The sequence below is a fragment of the Sceloporus undulatus genome, unplaced genomic scaffold, assembly GCF_019175285.1.
Source record: "Sceloporus undulatus isolate JIND9_A2432 ecotype Alabama unplaced genomic scaffold, SceUnd_v1.1 scaffold_19, whole genome shotgun sequence".
NCBI lineage: Eukaryota > Metazoa > Chordata > Lepidosauria > Squamata > Phrynosomatidae > Sceloporus > Sceloporus undulatus.
The window spans coordinates 1,386,696-1,409,973 of NW_024802941.1; the positions used below are offsets into that span (position 1 = coordinate 1,386,696).

At 40.6% G+C, this 23,278-nt stretch overlaps 1 protein-coding gene across 7 annotated transcripts; it reads right to left on the bottom strand.

The window, feature by feature from the left end:
- Nucleotides 1-893: 893 nt before the first annotated feature.
- LOC121917467 (heterogeneous nuclear ribonucleoprotein Q) lies at nucleotides 894-23,061 on the bottom strand. 7 transcript variants are annotated; one of them, XM_042443469.1, is made up of 11 exons: nucleotides 21,086-21,245; nucleotides 20,299-20,417; nucleotides 20,056-20,163; nucleotides 16,451-16,564; nucleotides 16,185-16,361; nucleotides 11,826-11,961; nucleotides 10,982-11,187; nucleotides 8,371-8,520; nucleotides 7,042-7,163; nucleotides 4,280-4,646; nucleotides 894-2,462 (listed from the first exon to the last, which is right to left on the bottom strand). In XM_042443469.1, the coding sequence occupies exons 1-11, from the start codon at nucleotides 21,231-21,233 to the stop codon at nucleotides 2,424-2,426; spliced, it is 1,686 nt and encodes a 561-aa protein (XP_042299403.1). In that variant the 5' UTR covers nucleotides 21,234-21,245; the 3' UTR covers nucleotides 894-2,423. The 7 variants fall into 7 exon arrangements, with proteins under 7 accessions (XP_042299403.1, XP_042299402.1, XP_042299401.1 ...); XM_042443468.1 differs by having other exon boundaries at nucleotides 894-2,465; XM_042443467.1 differs by having other exon boundaries at nucleotides 4,138-4,646.
- Nucleotides 23,062-23,278: the final 217 nt, after the last annotated feature.

Below are 23,278 nucleotides of genomic sequence, written 5' to 3' on the forward strand. Positions count from 1 at the left end.
AATTCCAGCTTGTACAGTATGTTATCAGATTTTTTATTTTGCACTGCATCAACATCAACTGAATACAGTTCTGAATAGAAGACTGATCTATTATTTTCTCTTCTTCCTCAGGCCAAAATTAGTGATGCTTGTAAACCTACAAGTTTATTTTTCCAGCAATAGGAGAGATTTGGAAGATATAAGTCAAAAAGCTTTTCCTTCTTCCTCGGCCTCCATTAGTTATCAGGTCAAATTTGGCATGAACACCTTGACAGTGTTCTTCATAAGTCTATGACAGTAAAGATGCCAGTTGGCACAACAGCCTTATTGAAGGGAGCATTTAAACCTCCCTGGTACTGGGTCTGCCAGCACCAAGGATTACAATGAAATCAAAGTAGTATTTAAGGCTACATTTAGAAAACCTACGTTCCATAAGCCTCATCCTATCAAGTTTAAGATTTCAGAAGCTGAATGCGACACTCATGTTTCTTATTCAAATATGGAAAGAAGAACTTTACCATGGGCAGTATATGAAACTGTGGCAACAGGCATCTCATTAAGCAGTAATATTTTAACCATCCCGCCACTTAGTTTCTCTTTTAACTAGCAAGGCACATTTACATATTCCCATGAATACTTGACAAATTTTAAATTACACTTTATGTCCCAGCTATCCCAGTAATTGACATACAATATACTAAAATGGTTTATTAGGATAACAAAAATTCAATTAATGTGAGAGACAGACTACTGGAAACCACTATTCTAAAAAAATGTAAATACAAGTAAACAAACTGAAATGTGTGCGCACAAGTTTTTAAACCAGAAGATTCTGCACTAACACACATTTATATTAATGACACATAAAAAAAATAAAAACTTTATTACAAAAATAAGTTACACTTGCCTCCAGCTTACAGTATAAAACAATTTTATTTGCAGGAATGCAAAATGATTGTTTGCAATGAGCATTTAACATATGACATCTATTTTTTTGTTAATTTTTTTTCATTTACTGGGGAACTGGTGTGTATAAAACCTTAATTCGGTGTTTCAGATCTTACTGTGGTGCCTACCTACGGGTATGTAACAACTGCAGTATCCCTTTGGGGAAGGGCATAAGGGAAGCTCTTTCTGCCAAGTCTATATTAAACCATAGTTTTTTATCTTATCTATGCATATCTGGACTTGGCAAACTTTTTGGAAGGGTCATTCAATAGAGGATGCTTCACCACTTAACACTCACTGTCATCAAGGTGCTTCAGAAAATTAAAACATAGCACAAATGATTGTATTCTACTCTACAGGTTATCATGATCTGCATAAAGAGAAAATGGAAAGCTGATCTGTTTGTTTTTACAGCAATCAGCGGTAAGAAATGCACTAATGAGAAAACATACCTTTACCTAAAAAGCTAAACTACAGCCATATACTATTTTCTATGATTTATGAAAAACTTCAAAATATCCAAATGTCAGGCTTCACTGTACAGTTGTCAGTTTTAGTCTGACCTTTTATAAAGGGACACTGCAGTATTTAGTACAAGTTGCTGATGCACTTTTTTTGAACATTTGATGTCTTACAAAAAGTAACATCTTGCTAAACTATTATACATCCAAATAACTACAATATCTGAAGAAGCAAGGCTGCTTTTTCAGCCACAAAATACGACAAAAACAAGGCCTGTTATGATGGACAAGAGGGACTCTTTTACAAAGCCTCTGAAATTAAAGGCAACTAAGAATGTTACATTTGGTATATATTTTGCCCTCCTGTCATAATTAAACAAGCCTTGATTTTATCTACAAAGATTTTCTATGTACAGTACAGATAGGGTATAGTTCAATCCTCTGCTACTGAGGTAGTTAACCAACCCTTTAAAAAAGGTTCTGAAAAGAACCACTATCTGGAATGCCTGACTAACCAGCTCTGATGATTACACCTGAAACTGCTGTATCTGAACACATTTCAAAGTGATTACTATATATAGACAACCATGATTAACCTTCATGAGCAGAAATAAAAGTTTAGGATACCAAGGATGGTATTCACCTAATATAACTGCAATAAAATTTTCAGAGCAGTAAGAGAATACCACTTTTGGAATCCATTTTAAAAACTCCAGGGAAAAGTCTACTTTAAGTAGATGTTTCTTTTCTTTCTTTTTATAGTACAGAACATTTAAGAGGCCATGCTAGAGATAATTTTGTTGAACACATTGGGAAAAATATTAACTTTAGATTTATAATTTGCACTGCAGAGAAAACTTAATAGAAATTCATATCAAAGTCCAAGTGTCCCATATTTGATTCCATGATCTTCGCATGAAGTATCTTCTACAAAATAGTTTGCTCCTATGCAGTCGAGATACTTAAGGTTGCTTGATTTCCTTACCATTACTCCACTGCAAGCTTCTGGTGTAATCCCACTTAGCAAGTCAGTCTTCATTGTAACAGGTCAGGACCGGCCTCGACCCCTTTTCCCTGCTAGCCAGGTAACAAAAGGAATCAGTTAGAGAAATCAACTCAGAAAAAAATATGAACAAAATAATTTGTAATAAATTAAGCCAAGAAAATTTTATCATATGATTTCCATTTATTTTATATCCCCCTCCCCAGCTTTTTGGGCTTATTATTTTGTTAACTGATTTTATTTACAAATTCAACCATCTTTCATGGTTTGCACAATAAGTTCACTATCTTTGCATAATTTTCAGCAAGGTTAAGAATTAGAATAAGAACACTGAAAATTCTATAATGAATTCTGTAATTCCCACCATATTCTTATGATTAATTTAGTTATCTGATCACATGCATTCCTTATTGCTATACGGTGCATGCTCTAATTTGGGGGAGGGTGAATTGAAAATTAAATTTAAAAAGTCTAGGCAACCATTCAAGAGAGTTCTCAAGGTGAGGCTTAAGACCACATATCAACTAAATTCTTTCAAAGCTTTAAAGACCATACATCCTCTTTAATTCAACTTTCAAAAATAAGTACATACATGCACACATCTACTTGAAAGTTCAAACAAATACCATTTAAAGAGGATGCAACAAGCAAGACATTTTTCATCTTCTAACATGCATGCTCTCTGAAATTCTGCCTAATTCATAATCTACATACTACACTTAAGTGAAAACTAGTATCTTTTACTATTACTACTACTACTACTACTACTACAGCAGTTTTTATTTCAGAATTTATTTGAATGTTAGTGATTCAATTTTGCTTTTGAAATATCATCTAAGAAATGAATTGGAAGAAACTATGACAGTTCTTCTTTTGAATTTAAATACTTACCAACTTAACTTACTACAGGAACTTTATCATTTGATAGAAACATGTCATTTCCAAAAATATCACTTTTATACCAGCAGCAAAGTATTGCGATAAATCAGCATTGCATATTGTGCCAAACATATTCCATACACAATTACAAGGCACAGAAACCTTTAATTTGCCTTGTCATGCTACATGAAATTTGAACCAAATTTGCCATAAAATTTGCCAAAAACGAACTGTAAACACAGTTTTAGAATGTGTACATTTAGGTGTGAGTTTTTATTGAAATAACAACAGCATAAAGATACAGGTAGCCAAAATGAACTGAAAAAGTCAAATTAGTTCAAAATTCTAAATTAGAAAGCAATTGTGTAAATTTACTTTTTTCCTAGCAATTTAAGTTGGTAACATACAAATACTCTGATACAAGGTATTTGAAGAGACACTTAAGTTTTATCAGCTATCTTTTTCAAAAACATCAAGACTAAATACTACTGAAACATCGCATACACTACAGCCAAATAGACTTGAGCCAAGTTTTCCCAAGCAGTAATGCAAACTAATGTCTACGAATGCCTTCATTGAAAAAAAATAAAAATAAAATGAAAATAAAATCAGTTCGCCAGAAGCAGTTAGAAGTGTGGTTTTGTTCACATCCAAGCGGATTGTTAAAATATATACATAAAGGGAATCTTGCCAGATGTCACAAATTAGAGCGGCAACCGTTCAGATTAAGGGCCAGTTTCTGATCAACCTATTAGTCTCTAAATTTACAGAAGCCCTATTTGTTCTACTTCCACTGCTGCCCAAAAGAATCCTGATAAAACTCCTGGTTTTCAGATTTGTAACCATAGTTACCAGAATGATCACCACCTTGGAGCGGTTGCTGAGCAATGGGTTGGGAGCCCCAGTTCTGATTATTGGTCTGGCGCCGCTTGGAATCTGGCTGGTTGTACCCATCAGCTTTGCGCTTTCCTCCTACATTTCCACCGCGGCCACCCCTTGCACCACGTACCCCGCGGCCTCTTTGTTGCTGGGCACCTCCTCGCGCACCACGAACACCTCTTGCTGATCCAGGACCACCTCTTTGTGCATAACCGGCTCTGCCACGGGGAGGAGCAGCCCCGCGACCTCTGGAAAGAGCAGCACCCCTTGCTCCTCTACCACCCCTTCCTCTAGCTCCAACTTGAAAATCTTCATAACCATAGTAAGGATCTTCATATCCCCCACGATAGTTATGGTAGTCATAGCCATAGTAATAGTAATCATCTTCATATCCATAGTAGTCAGGAGGATATCCATAGCCTCCTCGGCCTCCTCGGCCTCGACCTCTTGTTGGTGGGGGCATATGAGGAGGGCCATAGTAGTAATAGTCATCATACCTGTTAAAAAATTAAGCGTGATGTTTAATCCTATGTCAAATGATACTTTCAATAGATTTATACCATCAAAATTAATTCAGAAGTTAAAGTAAAATTTCCCTAAAATTAAAATCCCATTTGCTGTAGTACTGTTGCACTACTGTACTTCAAGACATGCAGTGCATAAGCTAGTAGACTTTATTGAGAGCCATACATGTCTTTAACACAGAGGGTCTCAACCTTTGGTCCTCCAGCTGTTTTGGACTTCAGCACCCAGAAGCCTTTGCTAGCATGACCAATGATGAAGGAACCTGGGAGATAAAGTCAAAAACATCTGGAGAACCAAAATTTGAGAACCACTGTTTTAACGCCTATATGAAATATAAAATAATCAGGCAACACTTGATACAGCCAGCCTCTGCTAGGAGGTGTGTATTATAGACAGCCTGTCATTGCTCATGTAGCAAAGTCATCAGGGAAAATGTCAAAATGCCTGTGTCACAATCTCTGTGAATGCGGTTTGACCCTACAGTATTCTAGGCTACTTAAGATGGCTTGCTTCAACAAGTTATCAGTTAACCCTAATTTGTTCTTTGTTTAGATATCAGGGAAGCTACAGTTATGGTGAAATTCGGAAGAAAAATTAAAAGTGGATAGAAATGTCTTCACTATAGGAAATGACAGTACATGAGTATAAGGTTCACTGCAGCTAATTTTTGTAACACTAAACTATGGAATAGCATTACATTCAAATGAAGCCATAGATTAATATAAACATTATGGTGTAAAATTAAGTTTGAACTGATTGTACAGCAAATTTTAAAACTGTGATTAAAAGTAGTACTCTGCAGCCTTCACAAAAAACCCAAATTATACATATTTTATCCATTTTCAACAAACTACAATTTCTGATATTTGTCAAAAACCAGTATATTTACTAAGAAAAATCTACATTTCTTGAGGAAATACATACTAAAATAGGGAATTTTATGTAACAATATATCCACTTTAGAAAAGCATCTATTTATGCCGCTTAAAATTTCCTCAAATACATTATAGTGAAGACTCTGAAACTATCAATGAAGATCTATCTACTGTCCCATACCCCTCTAAATATTATGGGAAAGGGGGATTTAGAAATTGATACATTCAGAGATTAAATTATTTGTATTATCATTCTAACTGGTTTTTAACAGTGAGAAAATAACAGATAGTGCAATGAATGGTTAACGACTGATTACTTAAAAGAAACCTTCCAGAACCAGGGGCCCACTAGAGTTAGAGCAAAGCAAGAGTCCAAGAGGACCTGAATCCAGTCAAAGCTTGCACAAATCACAATTAAGTAGCTGTGTAATCAAATTTAATCTGTTGCTCTATGTGCAACTAGCATAAAGAAAGCAAAGCAGGCATAATTATTATGGTGTCCTAATTTCAGAAATCACAACCTATTGCTGCATTCAGAACCTCAGGAAAGAGGAAAAAACACTAGGAAAAACTAGGGGCTGAAATATATGCATTTATGCAGGATACCCCTTTCCCCAGGCTTGTTAGGTTCTCTCACTCTCAGACTTCAGGATAATTATGAATACAGTCTTTAGGCTTACAGTGGAAGCCTGCACACTTTGTTATAGTTTTAGTAACTATAGCATTTTCCCCCAGAAATACAAATATAGAAATAAAAAACTGAGATGACACTCAGAAAGAAGTCATATTTTAAGCAGCTGTGGAATTTTTTAGGCCATTAGAAAACTTCCCTTCTCCAGCCTCTGCAGGATGGAGACTGCATATGACAGGGAACAACCTCAAATGCACCAAGGAGACTCAACTCTATTGCATGCTTCTCCCCTCACACTTTACATATTTACCACAGTAACAATATCACAAGGTTGAAGGTACATATTTTAGGCTTAATTACTATGCTTGTATATTAGGAACTAAAATTTTCCATTATCTGGAAAATCTTTTAAAATTATCAGCTGTATACTGCTATGGTTTTGGCAAATTAGACATCCATGGTATTTTTCACCTGATCTTATAATTACCCTGGACAAAAAGCAGGACTTGCTTGATCACTTCCAGGGATGCATTACTAAACTAACACAAATACCAGGTTAAGCAAGAAATGGACCTACTAACCACCAGCACATGTCATTCACGTAACACAGTAATTCTCTTTTAAAAATAGACCAAATGCATAGGCAGCACTTTTATTTTTGGAAAAGGATCTATCATAAGAGAAGTGGATACCTTGAGCATTAACTTTCATAAAAACATGTTGTTTGGCACAAAATGCACATTTTATTTATTGGAATTGTTACAATGTTATATAATACTTTAAAATTGGGTGGAATTAATATTTTAAATCCAGAATATGAAATAGGAATGTCTGTGTCAAACTCATTCCACCAACACTTACATCTGATTTTTAGCAGCTTGCCTCTGCGCTTTCCTTTCTTTCCTTTTTTGATCTGGTGGCTTTGCAAAAACAATTTCAATATTTTCACCTTCTAAATCTTTGCCATTCATGCCTTCCATTGCCTGTGAAGAAAAATTTGAAATATAAAATGAATTCTTAAAAGGGTTTTGATATGTTAAGAACACAGCCCATCCAGATGTTTCCTATTACTGGGAGAGGAGGATTTTGAACTATTTTGCTATCTCCTTTCCTCACTATAAACTCTTGATTAGTCATTTTATAGGGGACTGTATGCTTGGGTCAAAAGACTGGTTTTGCATCTAGCCCCAAACTGGGATTGCCCAATCCAGACATCAATCTGGCAGTCCCAGACCGATCCCAGCCCAAAGAACCCTTAGTGTGGGGCTAAAAGACCAGCTATTTGCCAGTGTCTTGAAATCTCCATGGTGACAGCTGGCACACTGCACAGCCCTGTGTGCCCTTATCTGCCGCCATCGTCATGGCCTTTGACATTGAATGGGGCTGCCTGACCACGTAGGTGAAGCCAGGTGCCCTCTTTCCAACCTTATGGGCTGCAACAGGGAGCCTTCAGAGAAGGCACAATAGCAGCAACAAGTACAGGCTTGCCACACCTGCCCATGGACTGACCCGGGTTCAAAGCAGGGGCAGGAAACCTGGCTTGGCCCATGCTATCCTGCTTGTCTGCTCAGGCCCTAGTTTTTCAAAATGTTATCTGCAACCAGGAATCCAAATCACAAACAGAGCTTTAAGCAAGAAAGCAAATATTTTTGTACATAGAATGAAATAAGTAAAACTTAAATTTTCATTATAACTACGTCTCAACAATTTCAGTAGATCTATTTTAATTATTACCAATTGTGTATCCAACATATTATATTTAACAAGAATGCTGCACAGAAGTACAAGACAAAGCCTTGTAATATAAATACATTTAAAATTAATGACAAAATACTGCCTAATTTCATAACCTAGAGCAGTAATTCTCAACTTTTGGTCCTCCAGATGATTTGGACTTCAGTTCCCATAATTCATGACTGTTGGCCAAGTTGGCTGGGGCTCCAAAGAGCAAAAATCCAAAACAATGGTTGGGAACCACTGAGCGAGAATCTACTATTTTCTGCTAAAAGTGTATTTTCAGTTTTTAAATAATGTTCAAGAGCACCTCACAGATAACAGAGCAGAACCAAATATTTGTTAAAATATATATAAGATAAAACTGTTAAAAATTAGATATTTTAGCTAAGATCATGAAAGGTTTTTAAAGAATTTGATCATTCATCAGTAACTTTATTGTCATTCAAAACCTACCTTTACAGCACCATCACGTTCATCAAAATGAATAAAAGCATAATCTTTCAACTTCTTTACTCTTTCCAGTTTTCCAAACTGACTAAAAGCCTTTTCTAGTATTTCTTCTGTGACTGAATTTGCAAGGTTCCGCACAAATAACACTTTCACCTAAAACAAAGTATTACTTTGATTTAGAATAAAATTTATGTTGTTTTTCATAATAATGTACTTACCAAGAATTGATCACAATAGCACAACAACATCTATCACAATAACTTCTAAATTTAGCTTCAAGCAATCTCTTAAAATCTAAAATCCCAGTTAAAGATTTCAGATGACAGTTTCTATTGAAATTGGCTGGCTTTGTGCTTGGGAGTTACATCTTTGTAAATGGGCTTATATATGCACAAAATTGAACTGAGTAGCTTTGCAGTATCTACATTGACCTAAGGCTGTTGCGATGTTACAACATACAGACATGTGTTGAACAATGGTGAAATGATGTGCTATGGCTTGATACCCAATGATGTTCATAAGGGCACTCCCCAGTGTGCATCTGATTACTAACTAGGAAATGCTAGAGCACAACAGCAGTGACTCATATTCATTAGAGCGCTCTTGCCAATTACAATGTGAAGTACACCTTCACAACCACTGCATTTCTACAATGCAGTTACTGATATGTAAAATTACAAAATGTAGACTATGTTGTAGGATCCATTTGTTTATTGTTTCAGAATGTTTGAACTATAGATACACAAACTCTTCTGGATTCCTCTGCTCATTTCAAAAATCACTTTCTTTCTAGAAAGTACTATGCTTATTCTTGTGGTGCTGTTTATATCTAACATTTGTAGTTTTGATATGAAGTCTGCTCCCACAGAGCAAATATCTTTTCCACCTGGAAGAATGTATCACATGCACTGCTGGAAGTGGAGCCTCACACCAACAATTCTTAATAGACAGGAACTGTAGGAGTTAAGACTTGAAAGCATCACCTACTAACAGAGATATTATGAGTGTCCTAAAATTAAATGCCAAGAAAGATTCTCATTGACAGAAAGGCTCAAAATCATGAAATTCTGAACATTCATTAACTATGTCTAACAAACCTTGCAAGACCAGACTGATGAATGCAGACCAAACAGGCACAAGACAAATATCAGCTTGTCTTCTTAATTAAGCTAAGGCCTCAAACAGATGGGTGAAAAGAAATGGTGTCATGCCACTTTGGGGACATGGCATTTAGATGAAGCAAACCCTCAAAGCGCCCGGAAACTGCGTCATGGTCACATTAACAGGAGGAAATGCCAGACTGAAAAGAGGAAATAAACCGCTCTAGATGGGAAAGTGCACAACTTCGGCCCTGCATATAAATGCCCAGAGATCAGACTGGTTGGAAAGGAGCGCTCTATCCCAACTCTAACATGGCATATAAATGCACCAGTACAGGTGCACGTTTAAAAAGAACAGAGACAGCAGTCAGCGCAACAATGCAAAAAAGGGCAAGTGTGACACCTCCAGTGGCTATAGGTACAACATACAGTCAGAACGGGGAATGGAGTGAAAGGGCCATGTAGGGAGGGGCATGATTGTGCATTGCCAGTGTTTTACTGGACACAACTCTGCTCCGATGCCCTGTTCCAGTGAAGGGTCGCAGGTGCGACTGTGTGCACAAAGGGAGTGGCCATCCAGTGGGATGGCATCTAGGCAGCAGGCAGTTGCCAGCGGTATGTTTCTGCAACAGTATGAATGAGTGGGGGGAATAAAAAAAATACCCAGCAGCACCAGTGTCATGTAGTTATGGCATCCACATGCGGGCTGCCTTGGGAGCAGGTGGTGCGGTCAGCAGAGTCTTGGCCTTCTCTCAGAGGAAGCAGTTTCGGGCTGCTCTTTCCTGCCTGTCTGCTTGACTTCTAGATAGGCTAGAGGGTAATTTTTCCCAATTCATAATTGATAAAAATGTGTATCACAAGCAGAGAAAATCAATTTTCAGTCCTATTATTTGTAAATTTTGTTGGCTTTATTAGTTGTAACTTGAATTTAGATTTCTGTTCCACCACAGAGAGGATGAAGGAAGAAGGCAACTCTGCCAATTTCCTCTAACCCCCCCCCCCCCCATTCCCTGTACACCCTCAGAAAATCTGCCCTAGGTGATTGGAGAACCCTCAGGAACCATGTGGAATAAAATGCTGATGGCTGCAAAAGAATGTATTAGACGAAGTATTGCCTTCCCCTTCACTAAAATGCCTCCAATGAATCAAAGCCTTTAGCTGCCAAAAATCTGAGCCAAACCCTACATGTGAATATGCTTCATCACCTCTACATAATTAGGTTAAAGAGCTGAGCAAACTACTGCAAAAATTATTGCTGTGAACATTGAACACGACTTTCAAATTATAGCAAAAGCATGTATTTTAAAAGGTAATTCCATCTAAAACACTTGATGTATGTTGTACTGTGTCTTACAAAACAAACTGACTTTGCCTTTCACCTTGTTGGCATCTGAGGTAACTTTGAAAGCTAGCAGACATACCAGCAAATTCAAGGGGGCTGGGGGGGAGGATTGGATTTTTGTAAAAAAAAACAAACAAACAACTATTTGATACACGTATATATAATCTTTTACCTTTGCCATGACCTCAGGATCTGGATCTTCTATAGGATCAGCCCATTCAACTGTAACAACATTACCCCAGACCTTCACTTTTCCACTCATTAACCTACGCCTGGCTTGTGCTGCTGTTTTGTGATCTTCATATTCAAGGAAACAAAAGCCTCTGTTCTTTTTTTTGTCATCAGGTTGGTGATACAGTATTACATCTGTGAGGCCCTCTGAAATTAAAGCCAGTTGGATAAGTTTAATTAACCTATCAGATATACCAATAATAATCTTTATTAAAATTAACTAAGCTTTAATGAGACTTCATACACTCCCAATCTAAGATATTTTCTAAGACTGGAAAGCAATCCCTAATTGCAAAGAAAAAAGCTACAGCTCATGTGCACAGTGCATGGGGCCAGATACATGACCAGTCAAGCATTTCAGTCAGTTGATTCATTTACAGTATTTCTATAATATGCTGTCCTAAACTAATATAGCAATGAAGACAGGTTCTAACAATGTGACTGAATGTTTATGAATATTCTAATTAATGAACATAATTTAGCAAAACAGCAGAATGTCCCCTTCTATGGAAATATGGTCCCTCACTCTTACAGAAAAACAAGACAAATAATGAAGTAAAGCTAGCAAGCCCACTCAATGATACTCCAGCATGGTAAACAGAGGCAACAGCACTAAGTATCAATTCAGTTCTTTTATCCTACAAAATATTCCTTAGGATCTCAGTTTACAAAATCATCATCATTCAACATCAGCCGAAAGATGGTGAAAAAATTCATCACTGATCACTTGAACAAGGATGATTTCCTTTTTTAAATTCACAAACACAAGATACCTAGTAGCTTACCTGTTACTTTGCTAAACTCGTCAACTATCTGTTCCTTGGTTTTACTCTTAGGAATAGAGCCAACAAAGAGCCTATTATTGGCAACAGAGATACATACACCAATGTGTTTTCCAGAACGAATTTCATGATTGTTATACTAGGAAAAAAAAGTTAATACAAGGACAGGTTATCACAAATTGTTTATCCTTTAACCCATTTCACTTACTAAGTTTAAGATTTTTGATTCACTGAAGAAATATCAATGCATGTTATGTTTGTTCATATGGGGAGGTGCCAGAGTGCTTCCCTCATATTATGTAGTTTAGCTCACTAAATACATGCAGTTATTCTCCCCACATGCCAATGTGGTCTCAACTACTATGGCCACAATACAGATGACCATTGCTTAGAGTTTAAAACAAACTGAATATATCAAGAATATTGAAAAAATGTAAACTATTTTATCATTTAAGAAACTGTAGTCCACAAAAACTGTTTGTTTCTGAAGTGCCGCAAGAAATGTTTTTTACATGACAGACTAAAATACTTATCTTCTTCTATGTTCTTTTTTAAATAAAATACAATTTGGACAGAGAAAAAGATTACCAGTTTTGTTTTTACTCTATTAATATTAAGCAGATAACACCTCTATTTGCTTCAGCATACAACTAACTATATGCATTTGGGTTTTATTTTGTTTTTATTAGTTCTCTGTAAGAGTGCTTTTATTGATAGTGTTTTTAGAACATTGAGATATTTTGGTCAAAGACCGTAAATAAACATACATACATACAACTAGCTTCAGTCTCTACAGTACCCATCTTACACACTAAGCAAAAACGCCACACATTCCTCATTAGAGAATTCCAACAGATTCTTGAAAGTGTAATACATCTGTTTGCAGTACATAACTGATAATAGCTTATAACTGGAATGGGCAGGAGGCAGAATAATATCTATTGGTAGATCTCAAAATGTTTTGCGAAACACTGGCAAAGATTTCTGACTCCCAATCTTTAATTGTAGTAGCAATAAAATTAATGTTCTCCACTGAACTAAATTATATTGCTGAAATTAAGTAAGCAAGAGATGGATTTGTGCACGCATTTTATTCAGGTAATCAAAACAATTTTGTGGGCTCAGAATTATTTCATTTTGCACTTGGCTCTTGTATGTCTTGCATTTGGCTCTGGTTAGTGGACTTTGCGGTTATTGTAAAAAAACACACACACACAGCAGAAATCAGTCCACCTTGATTTATAAGAAGTGATGAACCACTGTGACTGTTCTAACGTAGCAATGCAGAGAATCAAGTGAATGTTCCTAGAACCAATTCAGGGACCAACTTTTCATACTGGGACCAAAACATAACAAAAGTGCTTGTGAATAATTCTACAGGCTGCTCTGAAGCAAACACCAAACTAAGCTCATGGAACAGGGGGGAAAAACAGCAGCAAAATTGCTTTACCCTTCCTCCTACTTTTCAGGAAGCAAGATGATATTTAGCTATAAAAGCAAAAACAGCAGTTTGAACTACAGAAGTATTCCCTTCCATCTAGATCATAGTGTAGTACAGTGGCGCCTCCGCATATGCGGTCTTTTTATAGGCGGCTTTGAGCATAGGCGCTCAAAGCCGCCGGTTTGCGCGGGGCGGAACATCCCATTCAATTGGAAACAATGGGGCTCGAGCATAGGGGGATTTTTTTATACGCGGAGGGATCTGGAACGGATCCCCCGCGTATAATAAGGTTCCACTGTACATCACAAAGTAGATTTCTTTAAAAATCAATTTAACAGATGGACTCACTTTGTGGGAAGATACTGTATATACTCATATAAGTCTAGAAATTTTTTGTCAAGTAATTGATCGCAAAAAACGGAATCATCTTATCTATGGGTCAATGTAAGTACTGTACTTTAATTCATACATATGAGTGTGTCTGTGTATGTAAATTAAAGTACAGTACTTATCCTGACCCATGAAGATAGATTAATAGATAGATAGAAACCATCCTCTAGTGAAAGGCAAGAGTATAATCCATCCTGGAAGCACTGGCCCCCCTCTACCCTCTCATCCATCCAGCCTTTAGTGTGAGCACAAATAGTTATGCCTGCTGGAATTTTGTAATTTCCTTGGCATTGTTTTAATTTGCTTCATCCTTTAGATCATTTGTTACATGTCCCTAAGTTTTACCCTCGACTTACCCGTGGGTCATATCAAAATCCATAAATCTGGCCCCAAAACCTGCCTTCAACTTATACATGAGATCGACTTATAGTTGAGTATACAGTAAACTATTAACTGCCTTATACAATGTGTATTTTTAAAAGCCAAGAGCTGAACCTAGACTTAATTATACTCAAGCCAGAGTCTCTGACCATATTTATTTTAAGCAAAATTGGGTCAATGGGGCTAGTTTTAAGATAAAATTAAGTCATTTTGTGTCATATGTTTTGATTAATACAGAATTCTGAACTTCACACTGAATGTTTATTAATCATGATATTAAAACACTTGGCCTAAAAACCAATATAAGTGCATTACATCCCATCTTGGAAATAGCCACTAGCTTGTCCAGCTACAATAATAATCTGCTCTAAGCAAGCAGGCAAGACAAATTTTTATAAAATACTGATAAGTGAATCTGTTCCTCTTCAGAACATACACTACCACTCACTTTTTAAAAGGCCTAGAGAGATGATTATAGAAAGGCTAATAAGAGCTTGTGGGCAAATAACTTATTAGTTTATTTACAACTTTGGTATACTTTAAATGAATTTAATTGTATATCATCTATAAATTTAATTATAGTAATGAACTATAGGCCCGGTACATAACGCCAATAAGCGGCGTACCAGGACCGATACTAGAGTTAGGGACCGTGCAGCAACTGCACGGTCACTAACCCTAGTTATGTACAGATGGCATAACAATGGCGGTGCCCTGTGTACACTGTTGCCATGCAGTGCTTACGTAATGAGTGTGCCAATAGCACACTTGTTACGCCGCCTCTGCGGCTTTAAAAGAACCAGCTTTTCTTGGGTTCTTTTTCCTCCGCAGGGAAGCCGCACAGTTTGATGGCTGCGGCTTCTTTCTGGAAGAAGAACAGGTGCCGGCAAGCCACCGTTTTTTGGCGGTCTGTACTGCGCCATAGTTACCTGAACTATAGTCACTTTAACTATAAAAAAAACCAAAGATGGGAGAGGTAAACAAGCCACCCCAACGTGTGCTGGCCAGCACAACATGACAGGGCTTGGAATCATCCACTGCTTCACTAAGAATTACTTTATAAAATGGCAAGGAAGAAGCCCCTACAAATAGGATTATTCAGATTTGACACAATTCTTTAAAACAGCACCTTAATAATTCCATCAATTGCCAGCAGTAACATCACAAAATTCAACGTTCACTCAAATTGGAATAGGAAACACATGGCCCTCCAGATGTTGCAGCACAACTCCCATTAGACAGTGAAAGCATGCGAGTTGATCTCCAACGATATCCTGAGGGCCGCATATCCACTACATGTAACATTATGTATGTTCCTATAATTACTATAGCAATGTAGATTGGCAGTACAAAAGCAGAAATTGTGATATGTTAAGACTAAGCAAGAATAAAACAAGTTAGAACCTGCTACCCATCATTCTCTTTCCTGCTGGAAAATTGATGGTCTGTGATTATTGTGCTAACTTCCTCTCAGCAGAATTAGTCAATATGTATGACTTAGTACATCAGTATTTTCCCCACTGTACCTCACAATTCCTCTTAGGAAATGAGTACCATACAACAGTTTTGAGGTGACATATGTAAGACTGCACTCTAAGTCAACTGAATGAAAGGACTTAGTAAGTATTTGCTTCTTCAGTGTGATTCCTGGTTGTTCACAAATCACAGTAAAGCAGAATATTCTAGTCTTTTTGTGACAACTCTTGACACGTTAATAAAGCAAACACAATTATTTAAAAATCACAAATAGAGATGCTCTGCAGCTTGTTTAGCTACTTCTACTGGACAGGAGAAGCTAAATGGGGACAAAACAGCATTGTGCACCAACATGCTGGTTTGGTCATATGAAACCAGAATTCTCAGCAATTCTGGTTTACCAGGACAAGTATACTTGTCCGTTTGCTTTGGAATACTGTTCCAAAGAGAAGGCTGAAAAGCTGCATATAGTCATCAAGTGAAATAAGGGATAATATGACTCTTAAGATTTAATGTGCCCTTTCAGTAAGTGTACAAGTTCTCAAAGTCACTATATCTACACAAATCAAATCTACACATTAATACACAAGCTGATGAGGACATTTCTCAGTGACTGTGAGGTAAGAGCAGCTGCTTGTGATGGTGCCAGAAGAACACAATGAAGACAAACTTACCAACTTAACAGCTTCCTGAGCAGCCTCTTTGTTGCAGAAGGTGACAAAAGCATATCCTCTGTTTAGGCCTGTCAGTGGGTCCATCATTAAACGCAGGTCCCAAATGGGCCCAGCTTTCTCAAATAATGGAACAAGCTCATCCTCAAATAAATCCCTTGGAATCTTACCCACAAATATCTGTAATAAAAATATTTCTTTTTAACATATCACTCCTAGGGAAGCATGAAAATACAGTGCTGACCATCCCAAAATATTGTTTTGCTTACCTCAGTGCCAACAGAAGGTTGTTGTCCTGAATAGACACACTCAGGGGGAGGACCGCCATACTTCCTTTGTCCAGTCGTTACATCAAGCGTGTATCCCGTTCTCTCCAAAAGTGCCTTCAAATGTAAAATTTTCAATTAATATAACTATCTACAATTTATCCAACACTAATCACACCACCCAAAATGAAAAAGGAAATACATGATTGCAAAGATACTACTTTTGTAGTCTCCTGTATTTTATAAAAGCTTGTATTTATTCATGTTTTGACTATACCTTCCCAACTACTGTATATACTCATGTATAAGCCTAGAAATTTTAGTCAAAAAATTGACTCAAAAACCTGGATCAATTTATCCACGGATCAATGTAAATCCTCTACTTTAACCCTTATAAAAAAGGGAACAATCCCCTGATGAAAAGCAAGAGCATAATCTGTCCTGGAAACACTGATTCCCTTCTATTCTGTCATCCATCCAACTTTTAGTGTGAGCACGAACAATTATGTCTGCTGGAATTTTGTAAGTTCTTTGGCATTGCTTTCCTTTGCTTCATCCTTTAGATCTTTTGTTACGTGCCTCTAGGTTTTACCCTCGACTGACCCATGGGTCATATCAAAATATGTAATTTTGGCCCCAAAATCTGCCCTCGACTTATACATGAGGTCGACTTATAGTCAAGTATATACAATACATTGCTTTCTAGTGAGTGTGCTTTTTTCCACTAAGCCAATATTTGTGCACAACTATTCCAATAGAAACATTTTACACTTCAATCCTGAACACTGAATGAAAGTCGCAGAACTGTTTTTCTTTTTTCTGACCTTGTGCTTCTGTTGGTTATGTAGCTGCCAGTTCAGTATGCTATACAGTGGGACCCCGGGATACGAAATACCCAGGTTACGAAATTTCCGGGATACGAAAAAATCCCATAGGAAATAATTGTTCTGGGTTACGAATGTTTTTTTGGGTTACGAAAAAATTTTTTGGTGCTTTTCGGCGCTTTTTCGCACGAAACGCGGCTTTTCCCCATTAGTGCCTATGGGTTTTCGGCTTGCGAAGGCTTTTCGGGTTACGAAAGCGGCCGCGGAACGAATTAATTTCGTAACCCGAGGGAGCACTGTACCTTGGTAGATCTACCCCCTCCTAAAATATCCATCCATGTAACATTCAATAATCCCAGCTTGTCCCTATGCATCTTAGATCCCATTTATATTTGGAATACTCTTGCCCCTAAAATGGGGGAGGGGCAGTCTATTGGTGGAGGGACCAATTTAGAGAAGTGATAAGAAGGTAGACTAGAAAGAGACCAATCACCAAGTATGTCCGAGTCTCAATGGTTTAACAACAGTAAGAACAGCCTTTCTAAATTAAGTTAGAGGATTTTGTGTCACTGCACCTTAATTCTGAAACATCCTTAGGCTAAGCATTTGATGCAAGACAAACCTGTTCCTTAATTCTAAGAATATGAGCAAGATCCCAAAATCTTGCAAGATCCCAAAATCCCAACAGACCTCTACTGTTAGGATTAGCAGGATGTAACAGTAAATGAGCAGGTGACCTTGCCCTCCCATGCAGCCTTTAGACATCCCAACATCAACTCTGAAGGACTAGAAAAGCCCTCCAGATGTGTAGAGGGCTGCCAAAGGAAGGGAAGAATATGACTTTCTGGAAGTTCTATAAGCTCTTGGAGATGTACATATATTCCTCATTCTGGAGTAACTATTTTGAATATGGCTCAAGATAAGCCAACTGTCTACCAATCCTTCCATGCATTTGTACCAATCTCAATCTGAATAAACAGATTTCAGTATGGTACAGTGGGCCCTTGGTATACACGGGGGATCCGTCCCGGACCCCCCCCCCCGCGGATACCAAAATCTGCGTATGCTCAAGTCCCATTTGTCCTAATGGAGGCGCGCATGCACACGCGCTGCCATTGGGAGAAAAGTTCCTGCCCCCCACCTCCCCTCCCTCCCTTTCCTTCCCCTTACTTACCTTTAAAGTCTTAGCGCAGCTGCTTGGCCTCCGCCGCCGCTGCTGCAGGGCAAGCCAGGTGGCGGCAGCGGCGGCAGAGACAAAGTCTTGGCTTTCTTGTCGCTGCCGTAAAAGGGCACGATGACGGTGCTGGAGGCCTCTTGGCCCCCAACCGCACCGCCACCAGGCCTTTCCCACAGCAGGAGGCAGAGCTACTGTGCCAGAGGCCTTCAAGGCCTCCAGCGCCAGCATTCGGCCTTCTCCATGCCTCTGCTGCTGCGGAAGGGCCGGATACCAGTGTTGGAGGCCAAGAGGACCCCAGCACCAACACCCGCCCCTTCCACGGCAGCGAGGAGGCCAGGTGACGGTGCCGGAGACCTTGAAGGCCTCTGGCGCTGCTGCCTTCCGTGTCTCCTCTTTGCCACCTCCGTGCCTTTTATTTGAAGAGGAGAAACGGAGGGCAGCAGCACCAGAGGCCTTCAAGGCCTCTGGCTCCGTCATCCGGCCTCCTCGCTGCCGCGGAAGGGGCGGGTGTCGGTGCTGGGGCCCTCTTGGCCTCCAACACCGGTATCCGGCCCTTCCGCACTGGTGGAGGCATGGAGAAGGCCAGATGTGTGTGAAGGCTGCGCCCAGAGGCACAAACCAGGAAGGAGCTCCGAAACGGAGCTCCTTCCTGCTCCGTGCTAAGGGCACACTAAGCGCCCTGGCGCGGAGTGACGACGTCACGTCTGCGCCGCCCCGTATAGAGGCGGCGCGGTCGTGACATCGTCATGGCGGCGGCCGTGTGGAATAGCCGTCACCATTTTGTGCACGCAGAGCACGCACTAGGGTTAGGGGGGTGCAGAAGCACCGCCCCTTCCTAACCCTAGTACGCGCTCCGCACGTACTATATGGCCCGTCTGTAACGGGCCATTATCACCTTTCTATTCTCTCTGAACATACTTTAAGTCTTTTCACTCTAAACGTTACCCTCAAAGCTTGTCATTTTTCCTGTCAGAACAAACTAAAATATTTGTGATTTCTGTCTTGCATACAGATCACAAATGCGGATACACAGCTGCTCTAACTGATTAATCACAACTAAGCACTGAAGACCTTACAGTATCAGACCATGCTGCACCCGAATTATTTACAACTACTGGCTTACACAATCAGAGATCAGGTTACAGTGCTGTTGGAATAATAAGAGTTCATGAGTCATTTGTGTCTGAACCAATATCAAACAACATCCATGAGAAGAGGCAAAAATGAACTTTTCAAAAAATGGTGTTAGCACTAAGTGTTTAGAGTGAGTGCCATGACTATTATGCCATTAAAATGTGTGGTATAATGCCAGGATCATCAACTAATTTAGGTTTCAGAAGCACAATGGAAGTGGCACTCTGCTTAACATATTGCTCTATCAGATGCACACAGGACTCATTTCAGAAAGAAGTACTATGCAGTGAAGTGTGACACATACTTAAATAGGAAAAAAAGAACTTATATCATAGACATTCAGCATGCCATGACTGAACTGATATGTGCCATAAAGGCTGTTAGATACTCAGCACTAACTACTCTTGCATACACAGTGCAAGTGTACAAATAGTAAGAAATATTTAGAGTAGAGTTCCTATTTAAAAACATACCTTGATTTTCGCCTCATCTGGTCCTTTGCTGGAGTCTGCCACTTTGGTCCCTTGTTTTTCTCGCTGCCTATATGTCTTCATGACACCACATAAAAAGGCACTTTTGTTCTAAAACGATATGGGTAGATTTAATCATGGCTGATTTGTATATTAGATCATTCTAAATAGAGTCACTTGTACACATGTACTATCACAAACTTTTGCACTAACAATGAATAAGAAAATATTAATGTAGTACATTACCTGAACATGAGAGAGATCACTGTCTTTAAATTGCTGAAGTACTGCCAATGCACCTTCTTCATTAAATTCCTTTAAAGCTTCAATAGCTCTTTCATCTAAATCACTGTGAGCAACTAGCCCTAGAAAAAGAAATATTAAAGAGTCTAGCAATTTTGAATCAACAATTTTACTGAATTTTCGAAGTAGATACATTGGTTAATGTATCAATTAAGCTAAGACCATTAATCTTTAAAAATATATAATTACATCACTCAGCAAAGTACCTTCATGTTCAAATACAGTATATTTACACATAATCATACTGCATTTTACCAAATTCTTTGCAAAAGTCAAGGTGTCCATAGATAGTTGAACTGAACTGTGTCTTTGATGAAATGTTTTAAATAGGCAGAAGCACTCAACAATTCTACTGCTCTCCAAAACACCTCTCCAGAACCTGACTGAATACTCCATAGCCTTTGCACCCACTGGACCAACCATTAAACTCAGAGAAGCACCAATTACGCTTTCACTTGCTAGGCTACACACTGCTCCAAGTATGCGCACAACTATAGTCCACTTACAACTATTAATAAACTACCAAAGTTCACCGCCACCCCTTCGCTCAGTGTCAGAGGCTGCTCTCAACTAATGTAATTAACGTTAGGTGTTAACTGTTGGTCATCCAAAAGCTAAGGAAACTGCAGTCCCCATACTTTTTTTTGGAAACCACAAAAAGTTGCTATTTTAGCCCAAAGCAAGGAAAAGTCCAATAGAAAATAGTGACTTTGCAAGTTTTACTTCTTACCTGCAACGTAAATTTCATCTAGTTTTTCAGCAACTTTCTGTGGTAAACCAGCATCAAGCAATGTCTGGAAATGCTCAGAATGGGTAACTGCAGCAGAGGTATCCATGGGCTCTTCAGTACCATTCCCATTAACATGTTCAGAAGCCATGTTTCCAGATATCTGTTCAAACGCAATAGGCATAATTAAGCTACAAACCTTAAAGCCAGACGATTGGGGGAGTTGTGGATACATGCAGAGTTTTAACTGGCTTTTCCCTATGGCTCTTTGAGGCCAGAAGGGGGCCTTTTTCTTTCTGCAAGCAGAAGCACCGAGCAGCCAAAGGCACAGACCAAGACCTTACTTAGCAGGGGCAGTTAGCAGGCCTACACTACTTGCGCCTGGCGGCGTCCCAGCCAAGCCTCTCTGACTCACCTCCCTACCGTCCTGACACGCCCTGAAGCAAAGCAGCCCTGGGAAAGTCTTTAAGAAATGGCACAAGGAGCGGAGGGAAAGGCGGGAGGGAGGGAGGGCAGGAGAGAAAAGGCCATGCAGACACAACCGGAGCCATCCAAGGCTGCCTTGGCCTGCATGCCACACTGGAGAAATAACCAATGTGTCTCGGCTCAAGGCTATGGAACTCTGGGAGCTCCAGAACAAACTCCAACTCCCAGGATGCCATAGGAAAGAGCCAGGCCGGGTTTATTTCTGCAGTCTGGAGGCAGGCCTGGAGAACAAGCAAACCAAGCCGAAGGAACAAAGCGCTTCCCAGTCCGCACCGCCGCCTCCGCCATCAAAGCCCGACGAAAAACACGTGCTCGGCGCCTCCAGATGCCTTACAACTTCCTCCAGCGACAGACCTCCCTCCCTCCGCCCTCGCCTTGGCTCTTTTTTCTCTGGGAGAGGCATTGCAACACCCCGGGCCCTCTTTCGCCACGCGGGGAAAGGCGGCGGCAGCAGCAGCAGCAAGAGAGGAGGAAAACAGGGGGAAGGGCACCAATGAATATCCATCCAGACATAAGGCTAAAATGAGCGCCAGGCACCGCTCTCTCTCTCTCTCCTCGGCCTCCCCGCCGGCAAGAGAACGAGGCTGGCACGGACCCGCTTCCCAAAGACTGGCCTAGCAGCACCGGCAGCAGCAGCAGCAGCAGCACACGCCCGCCATTCCCCTCCTCCTCCTCCTCCCCCTCTCCTTCCAAAGTGGACCCTTACCAGACTCGGAAGCATGCGGCGCCCCAAAGACCCCTTCCCCTTTCTTCCCCTTCCTTCCTTCCTCCCTCCTCCCTGCTTCCCTTCCCCTCCCTCCCTCCCTCCCCCCCGGAGGCGCCTCGTGGCCAATGAATGGCGCTGCCGTTTGGACAATGAGGCAGCTGGAGGAGCCCCTTCGCCGCCGCCGGAGGAGGGAGGCGCAGAGGAGGGTCTCCTCGCTCCCCTCCGCCCCCGCCTGCCTGCCTTCCCTCCTTCCTTCCCCGCGCGTGTCATGCCTCTGGCGGGGCCTGGCGCGTGTGGGGCAGGAAGGGGCCCGAGCCCACCGTCCTCCGCAAGGCGAGGCCCTTTGAAGAGGGTGGCCACGATCAGGACTGCCATCCTCTTTTGTTTACCCACGCTCCATTTTGTTTTAATTCCATGGCTGCCACTCACTGCTCCCCTCCTTCCCTCCTCCTCCTCCTCCTCCTCCTCCTCCCTTGAAACAGCTCTTCTTCTGCCTGGACCGCTCTCCTCAAGAGACCGCTTTGTGATACATTTCTGAAGGGAACGAAGAAAATGGGCTCCCCCTCCCTCCCTCCCTCCCTTCTTCCCCGGCCCCACTGACCTGTGCGGGGCGAGTGGCTGATGCGAGAGGGGCTCCGGCGAGAGAGAGGGCGGGCGGCGGGCGCGGCTGAGGAGCTGCCCCCTGTTCCTCGCTCCCTCAGCGTGTGTCCCGAGAATGTGGAGGAGCCTGCGTAAAATGGCGGCCGCTCGAGCGCTCACGCCGCTCTTCTTGTGGCACCCACCAACCCCCAGCTCCCTCTCGCGGGCGCGCACGCACGGACGCTCACGCACGGGGGCGCGCTCCCTCTAGGCCTCGGGAGGGAAGGGAGGGGCGGCAGGAAGGGAGTGGGACGAGGCGCCTCGCGTGCGCATGCGCGCTCCCTCTTCGCCTCGGGAAGGGAGGGGCGGAGAGGAATTGGACAAGGAGCCGCGGTATACGCATGCTCGCCAGGCGGTGTGGGTCT